The sequence below is a fragment of the Bos grunniens genome, chromosome 10 (assembly GCF_055505025.1).
Source record: "Bos grunniens cultivar Pamir isolate PY7600 chromosome 10, Bosgru_T2T1.0, whole genome shotgun sequence".
Lineage (NCBI taxonomy): Eukaryota > Metazoa > Chordata > Mammalia > Artiodactyla > Bovidae > Bos > Bos grunniens.
The window spans coordinates 83508052-83522531 of NC_141174.1; the positions used below are offsets into that span (position 1 = coordinate 83508052).

The window sequence follows — 14480 nt, forward strand, 5'->3', positions numbered from 1 at the left end:
GAGAGGAACCAAGAAGCTGGGCTTTCTGCTTGGAGCATTCAGCCCCTCTGAGGGTTCTGTCTGGCGGTCTTTGCCTGTGAGTCTGTTCACCTGCTTGACGGTCACCGCATGCCAGTAGTTGTAGAGCGCCCTCCTGCACAGTGTGGTAGTCACCTCTCCAGCTTTCTCCCTGTCCTTATGTTTCATCACTAGCTATTTTAGGAATAGGTTGTGGTGTTTGTTTCTGGTGGACACTTGCATGAAGAAGCTTTGCTTTCTCTAGACTATGCTGACAGATACTTATTGGGGTTGGGGGTGGGAAGGGTAGGGACAGTTTTAAAGTATGTTTCTGTTTATCTGAAAATACGCCATGTTCTAATGTTATCTGATATTGTGAAAATGAAGACTAATTATTTCTAACTGAAATCTACTGAATTATCAAATTCTGAATATCTTCAGGGTTGTAAATGGTATGATTTTTTTAAAAGCTGGATAGTTTTTTTTTTTTTTCCTGGACAAAGTGACTTAGTAACTCTGATATTTGCTAAGAAGTGTGTCATTCCTCAAGGAAGCCATCAATTGACCTTTCCATTGTGAAATACCTGATCCTAATGAGATAGAAACAGTTAGATATGAATTCCTTCAAGGGGATTTGATAAGCATTACCTCTGGAGTTGACAAATGGGTAATTAGTTGTTACCTGCAATGAAGGCGTGGAAGTGAGAGTGGTAGTTTCTATCTTTAAGACCTTGGTTTTTTTTTTCCTACTTGTAACTCTGCCATTTGAATAACTGTTTTCACTTAGTTTTTATACACACCATGTTGGTTTTTACCCAAGAACAACAACATGTTCTGCTAAACAGCATTTTAAAGATAGCTTTCATATAGCTTTTTATTTAGTCTCTGAATCTTGTGGATGGTGAGTTAATAAAATCATTTCTACCCCTTATTTGTAGGATTGATATAGGTAACAGAGTTTTCTCTATATAGTTTCTTCTGCCATTCCCCACACTTACAGCAGTCAGCTCCATGGGTCTGACTTTATCTCCTGTATGATAAAACTGAGTTTCCATTTTCATTCTTCAATACAGAAGAATTACTGTACTTCTTACTTCCTATTTCTGTTTGTATTTCTCTGAGATACTCTTCACTTCTTATCTGTGTTGAATTTTCCTTCTTTTACTCTGCAGAAAACTGCCAGAAAAAAAACCCATTGGTCAAGCACGGCTAAGTCTGTTAGCTTATTTTACAGTAAGGGGAAAGCCACCTCGACTAGGTCTTAGAAATTTTTCAGAAAGGGGAAGTCAGGAAAGGATATTTATAATATTTTAGGACCTAGGCTAGTGATTTTGAGGTGAGTGTTGCAAGTTGGGGGCTTCCCAGGTGGCTCAGATGGTAAAGTATCTGTCTGCAATGCAGGAGACTTGGGTTCGATCCCTGTTGGGAAGATCCCCTGGAGAAGGAAATGGCAAGTTGGAAAACTGGTGAATTGAACAGTTTATGGCATGAAAAGTTTAGATTGGTGGCCCCAGGACAGCAGCATTGCATACACTTAGTATTTACTTATTTTTTAGCATACTGTTTTCTATTTTATTTTGTTTAATTTCTTCAAGTCTTGTTAGGGCTCTCTGGTTTTCAGTTTTGTTATTCAGATTTTCATTAATTTTTTTTTTTGCCCCCCTTTGGCTGTACGTCTCAGCTTACAGTCTTAGTTCCCTGAACAGAACTTGAACCCCTGAACATGGAGTGAGATCCTAACCACTAGGTCACCAGGGAACTCCCTACACTCAGTATTTATATATGTATTTTATTCCCCCCAAAAAGTCAGAGGACAAGTCATAGCATTGCCATTTTCTGCTGTTTGATTTGGTAGAATTTTCCTATGAAACTATCTGGGATTGGTACTTTTTTGTAGCATAAGTTCCTCTATTTCTTCTAGGAGAATTAGCCTTTAAAGCTTTCTGTCTAATAAGGCCAATTTTGGCAACTAGTTTTTTCCATTTCATCGTTCAGATTTACTTGCATAGAGGTATATAAAGTAGTCTCATGATTTAAAAAAGTCCTGTTTCAGTGGTTATTTTCCTTTTGTCAGTTCTTATTTCATAGGTTTTTTTTTTTTTTTACCTAGTTATTTGTCTATTTTGTTAATTTTTTCCAGGGTAACAGGATCTGGTTTTATTTATTATGTTCCCTTTTTTTTTTTCATTCTCCACTGATTTCTGTTTTTACCTTATGTTTATTATTTATTATATTTTCTTTTGGTTTACTTTCTTATTTTTCTCATCTTTGAGTGAATAATTTAATTCATTTATTTTTATTGATACAGGTTTTTAAGGCTGTGAATTCTCCTCTGATCACACTTCAGATGTATCTCATTTATTTTAATGTGTAAAGGATTTATTGTTTTTAAGAAAATCTGTAATTTTAGTTTATATTTCCTTTTTTACCTGAAACTTGTTTAATAAAATTTTTTTTAGTTTTCAGATGAAGAGCCTTTTTGTTTTTAAATCTTTGTTAGTTTCTAGTTTTATTGTATTCTGATGAAAGACTATTTATAATGCTTCTGTTTGATCAAATTTATTGATATTTTCTTTGTTACTTAGAATATGATCAGTTTTTATGAATGTTCCATGTACATTTTTTAAATTGAAATATATATGATTGCAATATTATGTTAACTTTCAGATATACTATGTAATGATTTAGCACTTGCCTACATTTTGAAATGATCACCATAATAAGTTTAGAGTCATCAATCCCCATACAAGGTTATTATAATATTGCTGACCATATTCCTTATGCTCTATACAGATACCCATGACTTGTTTATTATTGAACTGGAGGTTTGTACCTCTTAATCTCAAAATCTACACCTCTTCTGCCCACCCCTCCTTCCCCCTACTCCCTTCTGGCAACCACCCATTTGTTCTTTGTATGTATGAGTCCTTTTTCATTTTGTTTTAGTTTTTTAGAATCCACATGTGAGAACATGCACTTTTTGTCTATGTCTTTGACTTACTTCACTTAGTAGAATTCCCTCTAGATCCATACATGTTGGCTCAAATGACAAGAATTCATTTTTATGGCTTAGAAATATTCCACACATATATGTGTGTGTTTATATATATACCACATCTTTTTTATCCAGTCTTCTATTGGTGAGCACTTTGCTACTTCTATAACTTGGTTATCATAAATAATGCTGCAATGGACATTGGAGTGCATATATCTTATATTAGTGGTTTTTTTCCTTAGGATAAATACCCAGAATGGAATTTCTGGATCATATCATAATTCCATTTTTAATTTTCTGTGGAACTTCCATACTGTTTTCCATGGTGGCCATACCAATTTACATTCCCACTAATAGTGAACGAGGGTTCTCTTCTATCCATGTCCTTGCCAGCACTTGTTACTTGTTGAATGTGTGTTTGATAAGTTGTATTCTCTATTCAGAGTGTAAAATTTCAGTATACATCCATAATCTCTACTTTACTGATAATGTTATTTGTCTTCTATATCCTTATTATTTTTTATCTGTCTTATATCAGATGAATGTTAATATCATTCCTGTTACTCATTGTGAATTGTACCTTTTAGTATTAAAAAGTGTCCTTTGTCAGCTTCCATGTTTTTTTACTTGAATTCTACAGTAGTAGTATCACAGCTTCCGTTTTCTTATTATTTCCATTTGCCTAGAATACTGTTGTTTGTCCTTTTAACTTTAGCCTGTCTGGATCCTTTTGTTTAGAGGTGTGTTTTTTATACAGTATAGTTGGCCCCTGCTTTGTGAGCCAAAGTAAAAAATCTTTCCCTTACTAGGTGAGTTAAATCTATTCATGTTTATTGATGAAAGTGAGAGATTAATTCTCAACTTGCAATTAATTTTGTTACGATCATGTTATGTTAAATTTGCTGTGTTCATTTTTTTTCTCTTTTATTTTTTTAAATTTCTTTTGATGTTTAGCAAACATTGTGGTCTTGTTCTGTTGATTGTTTACTTTTATGTGTAACTTTAAAAAATGCCTTTAATATTTTAAAATTTAATCAATAATACTCTAATTAGTCATTTTTAAATGAGTAATATTCTTACCTATTGTGACACAACTATTGGTGAATTATTCTAGTCTCTATTCCCTTCTACTCCTGTTTTTTTAAGCTTTTATTCCTACTTTGTCAGAAAATGTAATTTTGTATACAATTCTTTCACCATTAGTCCCCACCTTTGTTTTTGTCTTAGATCTACTATTAAATGTATTAAATTATCACTTCAAATATTTTGCAGAAGTTTCCCTGTTTATCTCTTGGTTGGACGAAGCTCTTCCCTTAGGTTACTCAAAGGGCCAACAATATGGAATTCCCTGAGATCTTTCTATGGCCTTGATATTTGAAGGGACACCTTGGCTACATATGAAGTCCTTGATTCATATTTTCTTTTTCTGAGTTATTTGAAAATGCTATGTTGTTGTTGTCTTACTTTGTCTGTTGTTGTTGGTAAGTCTGTTGCCAGTCTAAACCTCTTGCCCTTATAAGTTATTTGATCTTTTTACTTGCAGACCTTGAGAATTTTTTCTTTAAAGTTTGGGCTGTGTCTTTAAGTTGATAACTACTGATTAATTATCCTGTATATCTAGATTTATCAGGTCCTAGATCTTTTGTCTCTGTCTTTAGATGGTTTTGATTTTTTTCTTACTTTTCATTTGATACTCTTTTTTTTTTCCATTCACCCTACTTGATATTGTTTGTTAAATTGTCAGAAAACATGAGCTGATATTTCCCATTTAGCATTTTTATTGACCCAAGTGCCCTTTACTTTGGATTACTGTTTGAACTTAATGGAATTTTTAGTAGGTTCTTTTATTTTAATGAATCTCTGAGTAATATGAATGTATTTTGTATGTTTTTAATAGGTGTAATTCTCAAATAATTCTGTAATCTGAGTTTTAATTACAGTGCTATGATAATAATTACTTGGCTTTAAAGTCTTTACATATGTAATTATTACAGACATCACAGCGGTTTTCTTCAGTTGATGAAGAAGCAAAGCTTCATAAGACCATGTCTCAAGGAGAGATTACGAAGTTGGCAGTGAGACAGAAGGCTTCAGATTCAGATATAAGGTATAAAGCATACACTGAAAGTTAATAGGGGTAATATAATTTTATTTACTAATAGACTATAGCCAAATACTGAGCATCTTTATGAAAGCGTAATTCAAAAAGCAGCTATTGATTTAGAAAGTTCTGAAATTCATTTTTCAGCAAATACTAAGCACCTACTCTGACAGAAACAAACAGTTCAGATATATATAATAAACTTTGTCTTTTTATATGTTAGCACTGTGATTTGGGCAAAATCTTTTTTTTTTTTTTTTTGGCCACACTGTTTGGCCTGTGAAATCTTAGTTCTCTGACCAGAGATCAAACCCACACCCCCATGCAGTAGAAGTGCAGTCTTAACCACTAGACCACCAGGGAAGCCCCAGGGCAAAGTCTTAACATCATTAATAATGACTTAGGATTTTGGTTGTAAAGAAAATACATTAGATGAGATGAGAGTATTTCATCTGAAATATAAATAAACTGAAAATATTTCCCAGTTTTGGACTTGAATTCTGCTCTGACTTAAGTGTTTTACAAATAGAACTGGAAAAAGCTTTCAGGAAATAACTGTTCTTTTTAGGAAAGTATATGAAGTTTTTATTTATCAAGAATATGACTTTGTGTCCCTTATTGTATTATGTAAGGCAGTTGGTTCCTCACTGATAAGAGGTCTTCACTGATATTGAATATCACATTGAATATCTATCTGGTTCATAACCCTATTAAAGATAACTTTCTCAATGACTGTAGAGGTATAATCCAAGGTAACCCAAATCTAGAGCAGATTATGCTGGAGATGAAAGTTTGAGAAACAATATATAACACAATAGAAAAATATATAAGTGGAGATAGCAGATTAAATATATAAATTTAATTTCCATATCCTCCTAAAATAGCCTATATAGGACAAAAGCAAAAAAGCAACAGGAGACAGAAATAATAAAAATGTGGAATCCAAAAGGTAAATAGACAAATTTTAAATGTCTTAATAGATAGGAGAAAGCTGAATCTTAAGCCAACTGAGAAAGAAGAATCTGACTGGCTGATCTTGCCCAACCCTAGCAGAAAATAGGAGATATATTTTCTGGAAAGGACAAAACAAAAGATTTCTGCACTTAGAGGTAACCAGATATACTTGAGGATTGAGGTGCATATTTGGAACCAGGGGGATTTTATGAATGTTTACATACTGAATGTTAAGATCCCCCAGATTTTATTCTGTATTCAGCTCCCATGTTTCACATAACCTCTAAGCAGATGATTCAAAGAGTCTTTGGGACTTTGGTCCAACCCTCAAGAAAAGACCTAAAGATATTGGCATCAGCCAGATAACCCTGCAAGGGCGACCATGGTTTGGAGGCCCCACCAATGCACAATAGAACTTTCAGGCATGTGAAAGTGAAAGTCGCTCAGTTGTGTCCAACTGTTTGCGACCCCATGGACTACAGACCATGGAATTCTCCAGGCTAGAATACTGGAGTGGGTAGCCTTTCCCTTCTCCAGGGGACCTTTCCAACCCGGGGATCAAACCCAGGTCTCCCACATTGCAGGCGGATTCTTCACCAGCTGAGCCACAAGGGAAGTGGTTCCAAGCATGATCACCACACATTTGAGGAGTCATCTTAAATGAAAGAAACTAAAATTAATGGATAAAATATAACTTGGAAGAAATAAACTATACAGGGGAAAGAAAACTTCAAGACAGATACATAAAACTACCAATAGATCTTCTGCATAAAGGAATACAACTATATTCATGAAATTAGAATAGTCGAAAGGGAAACATCCATAATAAAAAAAGAGCATTTGAAAATTGAAACTACAATAGCATAAAGAAGTCCAAAGCATGAGAAAGAAAGTTGATATCTCTTAGAAATTTGAACAAAAAGACAAAGGGAGAGAAGAGGCAAGAAAAGAGAAGAAAATTAGAGAAGCAGTTTAGGACATCCAGTGACCCACTTGTAAGAACTCTGGAAAGATAGGACAAAGAATACGGACAGGAGCAAATCATTAATAAATTCAGGTAAATGTCACAGAATTGAAGGACTTGAGCCTCTAGATTGACAAGGCTCAACATAATGAATGAAAATAGACCCATACCAAAAGACATGTCATCATAAAATAGTGGAGACAAAAGAAATCTCCATTATGATCCTGAAAGTAGCTTTACAAATGATGGTTGTACAGCAATCACAGAGGGAACCATGCCAGATTAGAGCAGGTTAGAAGGCTCTGGGAAAGATTTAAGAACATGGAACTGATGGCATACCTAACTGTGTTTCAACATGTTGAGAGGAGATATTCACAAATGGGGAAACACTTGGAGGTGAATTGAATGTAGAAAAATGAGCAAATATAAAATAAAATATTAACTCTAAAAAATATGAGTTATATAGGGTATATGCCTCAGTTGTGAATATTACTTACATAGTAAAAAAAGGTGAATACTACTAAAAAAAACTGTATATTGACCTAACTAAAATTACAATATTCTGTTGGAGGGGGATGTCTGTGTTTGTGTAGGGTATAGAACTGGAGTGTTGGAATGTGCTTACTTTATTACCTGTGGTCACAAGTATGATAGCAATATAAGTTTGGTGAATATTAAAAGAACCATTTAAGTAAATTCTAAAGGGTTGTTTAGGGAATCAGAAAAGGGATAAGAATAGCAGGGAAAAAGCTCTATCATTTGTAATAAGCTTTGTGGAACAATTTCTTTTCATACCATATAGATGTACAAGTTTAGTAATATGCTATTAAAAAAAAAAGAGGGCACCATGAATAAAAGAAAATTGACTTCCAAAGCAGATAGACCTGATTTTAACTTCTGTCTCTATCAGCACTCTGAGCCTCAGGTTGTTCATGTGTGGTTAGGATAAAAATACTCATTTATCATGGCAGTTGTGAAAAGTAGTCATTGTAAGTAAGGCCCGGTGCCTGGCTTCTAGAAGATGCTCAAAAATTTTTTCTTTTTTGGTAGACAAACATACAAAGGAACCAACACTAAATGTACAAGTAAGCCTCCTAGTACAGAGTTAGGATACATGGGTTATCCTAACTCTTGTTAGGAAACAAGGGGAGAAGAAAACTACCAGAGTGAAACCTGATACTCACTCAGAGGTTTCAAGCTGTTATTGTCTCAGGATGTTTCTTTGATGCATGTGAAGGGAGAGAGTATGTAAGTGCTAGAATGAGGCAATGTTGCATAGTAGGTATGATCCTCCACTTTGTCACTCACTGGCTGTGTAACCTTGGGAAAGTCACCTAATATTTAAACCACCAGTTTTTCACCTGAAAACTGTTTATGGTTTGAATGTAAATTTGTTGTTATAGGTATTTAAGGTAACTCTATACAAGTACTTATGCCTGGAGCATAAGTACCTATATGATGATAACTAATATGATTATATGATAATAACTCATATAAATGGTGGTTTTAGTTAACATCTCTGGCTCTCATTTCTGTTTTCAAGATGAGGAGATTATCATTTACTTTCCAGATGAAGTTTAACTGTACAATTGAAGATTAAATATGACTTAAGCTTAACTGTGAAGGTTAAATGAATTAATTCATATGAAAGTTGTTTATATAACTTAAAGTGATATACAAATAATGTCAATAGGACATGCTGATTGCCATTTTTGCTTTTTTTTTCTTTTTGCTAAACAGACCTCAGAGAGCTAAGATGAGATTCTGGGCCAAAGGGAAACAAGGAGAGAAGAAGACTTCCAGAGTGAAACCTGATACTCACTCAGAGGTTTCAGCACTCTTTGCTGGCTCAGATATGATTCCAGCTCATCGGTTTCCAGATGGTAAAAATGGACAAAGGGTGGAGATTGTCTTCATAATTTGTTTACTCATTCTGAAAGTTTTCTATCCCTCTAGTATTTGTTGGCAAGATATTCTATTGAGATAGGACCAAGATTGTTAAATCCTTCCTTAACTAAAAGATAATTATAGAATTACATTTTACCTGTAAGAGTAGTTTCAAGGAAATACGGCACCAAAACAATGAAGTAACAACTTCAAGAATAATTGTGAATCTTTGATTAGCCTCAGTTTTCTAAAGTGTAAAAATTTAGCCACCATTCATTCACCTAACAAGTATATATTCCTCCTGCTGCTGCTGCTGCTAAGTCAGGTCTGTCGTGTCCGACTCTGTGCTACCCCATAGACAGCAGCCCACCAGGCTCCCCCATCCCTGGGATTCTCCAAGCAAGAAGACTGGAGTGGGTTGCCATTTCCTTCTCCAATGCATGAAAGTGAAAAGTGAAAGTGAAGTTGCTCATTCGTGTCCGACTCTTAGGGACCCCATGGACTGCAGCCTACCAGGCTCCTCCGTCCATGGGATTTTCCAGGCGAAGTACTGGAGTGGGTTGCCATTGCCTTTTCCATATATATATTCCTAGTAAAAATTAATAAGATAGCAGCAGCTAATATTTGATTGTTTACTATGAAAAAGGCACTGTGCTAAGCATTTTGGATGTATTGACTCAATCCTCACAGCCATTTTTTGAGGTTGGTATGATTATTTTTCCCACTTTACAAATGAGAAAGCTGAGGCATGGAGAAATTATTTGCTTATACACGTATAGCAGTTGTTAGAGCTGAGATCTGAATTCAGGCGAACTGGCTCCAGAGTCCGTATTCTTAACTGTTGTGCTAAAAGATCTACTGTATGTCAGTTGCTAGGACTTTATAATGGTAGCTGTTATTTTAATTTTGGGGCATCAGTCATAGCACATAACAAGTACCCAACAGTTAGTTCATCTGTTGATATGGTTTCTCTAAATGCTAGAATTACTGACTCTCCAAGGATTGCAGTAATCCCAACATTTGAAGATTAGCCCTTTCTCTCCAAGCCCTTTGCTTAAGTATGTATGTGCGTTTTTAATTACTATGTAAAGATGCCAGCTATCTTCAATAGGGGGGATATACATCAGAAGTGGCTATGTGATAATGAGTGGGTAAAATACCAATGAGTGGGTGAAATGTCAGTATTGAATAAAATAGAAATAGGCCCTAGGAAGAAAATTATTATCTCTAAGTAGAAATAGAACAGACCAAGTTAAAATAAGTAAACAAAACTTGTCACATCTAGGCTAAGATAAAAATAAAGGGACAGAGGATAAGATAAGATAAAGGGAGGAAAGATGATCAAGTTTCACAAAGGCATGGATCAACCAGAGCAGAAGTACCTGTGTGTCAGAGGGAAAACTGGTAGAAATTTAATTAGAATCCTGTTTTTCTGTCTTCTGACTCTGCTCCTATCAGTTTGCAAACTGGTATGGATAAAACCAGTAGTAAATTAAGTGAATTCTACAAGTTCAGTTTGGAAAATTTGGAATTCCTATGAGGATCCATTTCTTATGTTTTATCTGTTTTATAGTAGTCATTCTAAATTTTTCATTTTTCACAGTTATATTCTCTACTGCTTATTTCCAAGAAGGAATTAGGAAATTCTTTGAGTGTTTGCTTAATAAGGATACATGTATAAAAATTAAAATTGTACCTTTTTATTTATCTTTGAGTAAAAATTTATTAAGGTAGCCCTTGTTTTTAAGGCTAAACTAGGATTATAGTTTCTTTAGTAACCATTATTTCTTTTAGTATAAAGAAAGATATTGTTTGTTAAATGAAATAGATACTTGTATATCTAGGTTATATAATGGAATTAATATCAGTTAACACCAGTTTGAATATACTTGTATCCTCTCTATATCTTCATATTTTTTATTCTCGTGGCATATCTGAAATTTAGTTTGTCTCATTTCCTGCCTATTGTGGCATTTAGCATATGGAAGGTTACTTGTTTCCCTTTATTATCAGAATTAAGCTTTTAGATGGAATGAGGATATATCATTGGCCAGAAGATAAGGTAAATATGTGTGAGAAAAACAGGTATGTGAAATGGGACCAACGTTCTCATCAAGCCCCAGGTAGGCATTGGCAAATCCAGTGTAGTTCTAGATTCCAGTGGACTACATGGAACCAAATTTCTCTGGTATAAACAGTTGCAGAAAAATTTTGTTGTGTTTTCCAATATTATATACAAAACTGGTTCAGTCCAGGAGTTGTCTGAGAAATTAATACAATTTTGAGGAAAGTATGCATATGAAAGAAAATCCTAAATAGTAAAGAGATCTAAGCAGAAGTGAACCAACTGAGTTACCTTGCTCCCTAAATAGAGGTTGCCAGGCTAACACCAGATATTGTCACTGAAACATTTATGGCTTTAGACCCTAGTAAAGAAATAATACTAATTATCAAGCGTCACTGATTTATTGGGTTTATATAAGCTGGTTGTTCTTTCAAACAGATGTAGTAAAGCTCGGACTGGGTTAGCAGTCAACACTGAACATCCTAGTGTGATTGTGTACGCCTCTCTTCTTTGGGACTGAGATCTTTGGAATCCAGGCTTCAGTTGTATACAGCACTTCCATCCAGGTTTTCAGTATCAGACCTCATCTCTTTGGGACACCTGATAGCATTTCCCATTGGAAAGTGATAATTCTTAAACAAATATCAGTACAAACATACAATCTGGATTTATTGCCTAACTGTCTGACCCCAAACATTAATGTTACTTTTCAGATGTTTACTTATTTCCTTTAGTGACTTACTAAAGGAACTTGAAAAGAAGGTGTGGAGGTTTCAATATTTTTACTAAAAAAAATTTCTTTTGGATACTCTATCTTGGTTTACAGAATTATCTCATAATCACCCAACACCTCCTTTGAGTCCAGAATTGCCTGGGAGTTGCCGAAAGGAATTCAAAGAGAACAAAGAGCCTTCTCCAAAGGCAAGGCGCAAGCGAAGTGTTAAGATCAGCAGTGTGGCTTTGGAGTCTGTGCACTGGCAAAATGACTCTGTCCAGATTATAGCAAGTGCCAGTGATTTAAAAAGCATGGATGAATTTCTTCTGAAAAAGGTATTCAGGCCCCTAAGCAGCTTTGACTGTGGAATGCTTGTATATCAGGATATGCCCCCTAAAGTATGTATGCTTCAGTAAGTTAGAGGGTCTGTTTCTTTATCAGAAATGTGCAAATCATAGGATATGCATGAGTCAGACTGGGTAGACAGAGTTTAAGGTTTTAGGCTTTACTTCTGACTTCACTTTCACTGTAACTGTCATGTTGCACTCCATATGTTAAGGTGAGGTTTGTCATTATACACTTTGAGTTGTTTTCCTGGTAGCAAAACAATTGAATTATATGATATTAGAAGAGACCTTAGAAATTATCTCATAGTAAGAAAACTTTGGCTGTCTAGTCATGTTTTTATCTGGGTCCCATGATAATTTGCCCTTTCAGGATGGTCATTGTTGAAGAAACAATATGTGTCCAATGTGGCATTCACTTCTTTTCAATTTAGTTGATTGTGTACAAAAACTCTTTCTGTGGTCCCCAGATGAATGACCTAGATAATGAAGACAGCAAGAAAGACACACTAGTGGATGTTGTATTCAAGAAAGCCCTGAAAGAATTTCGGCAGAATATCTTCAGCTTTTATTCATCTGCATTGGCGGTAAGTTGGACTGTGTCAGGAGACATTCAGAAGTTCAACATATGAAAAATTTGACAACGCCATAAAAATAATACAGGGCCATGTTCAATTAGAGATTTTTCCAGTGTCTTCTTTTAGTTTTAGGGATAGATATGGAAAAGCATACTGATTGACCTCTGATTAATAATACCCTTTAATTTCCTTGAGCAGCCTTTCCCCCCTCTTAGGGGTAAATTTTCATCTTCTTAGGATATTAAATTCAAATACTCTAGCTATGATTATTTTTCACTCAGCGGCACTCTATTTTTGACCTCTTGTGATCCTTTTAGCTCTGGCTCCAGCTTCTAATTCTCATTTATGTTGGAATTATTATACTTTTTTATCCCGTGGAATTAGAGCAGTTTCAGATGTTTCATAATCTCTATGTGTGAGTTTTTTTCACTTTTACTTTACCTTGAAATGACAAACCCACTCCAGTACTCTTGCCTAGAAAATCCCATGGATGGAGGAGCCTGGTGGGCTGCAGTCCATGGGGTTGCAAAGAGTCAGACACGACTGAGCAACTTCACTTTCACTTTCATACTTTCATATTGTGTTCATGTTTTAGAAAATTTATTCTTGGTACTAAAGTATATGGAGATCAGTCCTGGGTGTTCTTTGGAAGGACTGATGCTCAAGCTGAAACTCCAGTACTTTGGCCTCCTTATGTGAAGAGTTGACTCATTGGAAAAGACTCTGATGCTGGGAGGGATTGGGGACAGGAGGAGAAGGGGACGACAGAGGATGAGATGGCAGGATGGCATCACCTACTCGATGGACATGAGTTTGGGTGAACTCCAGGAGTTGGTGATGCACAGGGAGGTCTGGCGTGCTGTAATTCATGGGGTCGCAAAGAGTCAGACACGACTGAGCGACTGAACTGAACTGAACTGAAAGTATATAGTAACTAATGCTTTTGATCTATAGAATATTAGTATTTCTTGAATTGTCATGTTTATTCTATAAAAAATAATTTGTATTTAATTGATTTTTCTTTGTTCAACCTATAATTTTATGTGAAAAGTGAGAGAACTTTTCTGTGTTATCTTCCACTCAGTATATGGGTTTTTGGCCTTTTGCAAGTAGAAACCAGACAGTCTTAGAGAGCAGTAATTTCTTGACCATAATAAAGTAGTAATTAGACTATGGCAAATAAAGGTTTGGGTAGGGACAATATTGGCCATATTTTTCCAATCCTGCCAACTACTTATGCTTCACACCTATATTTTCTAGATTAGGGATCAGTGTACTTTTGAATCACATAGGAAGGACCAACATTATAAACTGGAGCTTGATAGTGGTTTTATAATCTTGGATTAAAGAGATTCAACCTCTAATTCTGAGGAAGTGAAAGAGAAATAAATTTTAAATGTATATAGCATGTTTTGGTCACTTAAATGCTATTTTTCTTTCTCATGGAGAGTCTACACCTCATTTAAATTTAAAAGGAATTCCATGTAGATCCCATTGCAAGAAATATAGTGTTTTTTAAGGCATGTCATTCTTCCTTGGAAAAATGAAAAAGTAAAGTTAGCTAAGTAAAGTTAGTAAAATTTACCTAATGTTTCACTAGCAAGAATTCAGGTATTCACTTTTAAGGCAGAACTATCTAAATAAGGTTCATTTCTGGAGAGATAGGTAATTAAGGTATGCAAATAATCTTCATACCTTAGGACTTCCCTGGTGGCTCAGACGGTAAAGTGTCAGCCTACAATGTGGGAGACCTGGGGTCAATCCCTGGGTCAGGAAGATCCTCTGGAGAAGGAAATGGCAACCCACTCCAGTACTCTTGGCTGGAAAATCCCGTGGACTGAGAAGCCTGGTAGGCTCTAGTCCCTGGGATCACAAAGAGT

At 35.2% G+C, this 14480-nt stretch overlaps 1 protein-coding gene across 39 annotated transcripts in view; it reads left to right on the forward strand.

The window, feature by feature from the left end:
- MYO9A (myosin IXA) overlaps positions 1-14480 on the forward strand; it is a 257518-nt gene that overhangs the window by 192791 nt on the left and 50247 nt on the right. For all 39 annotated transcript variants that reach the window (XM_086322710.1, XM_086322713.1, XM_086322730.1 and 36 more), the window contains 4 exons: positions 4987-5099; positions 8752-8894; positions 11790-12013; positions 12493-12609. In XM_086322710.1, the coding sequence (XP_086178836.1) occupies positions 4987-5099; positions 8752-8894; positions 11790-12013; positions 12493-12609 (597 nt within the window). The remainder of the gene's footprint in view (positions 1-4986; positions 5100-8751; positions 8895-11789; positions 12014-12492; positions 12610-14480) is intronic.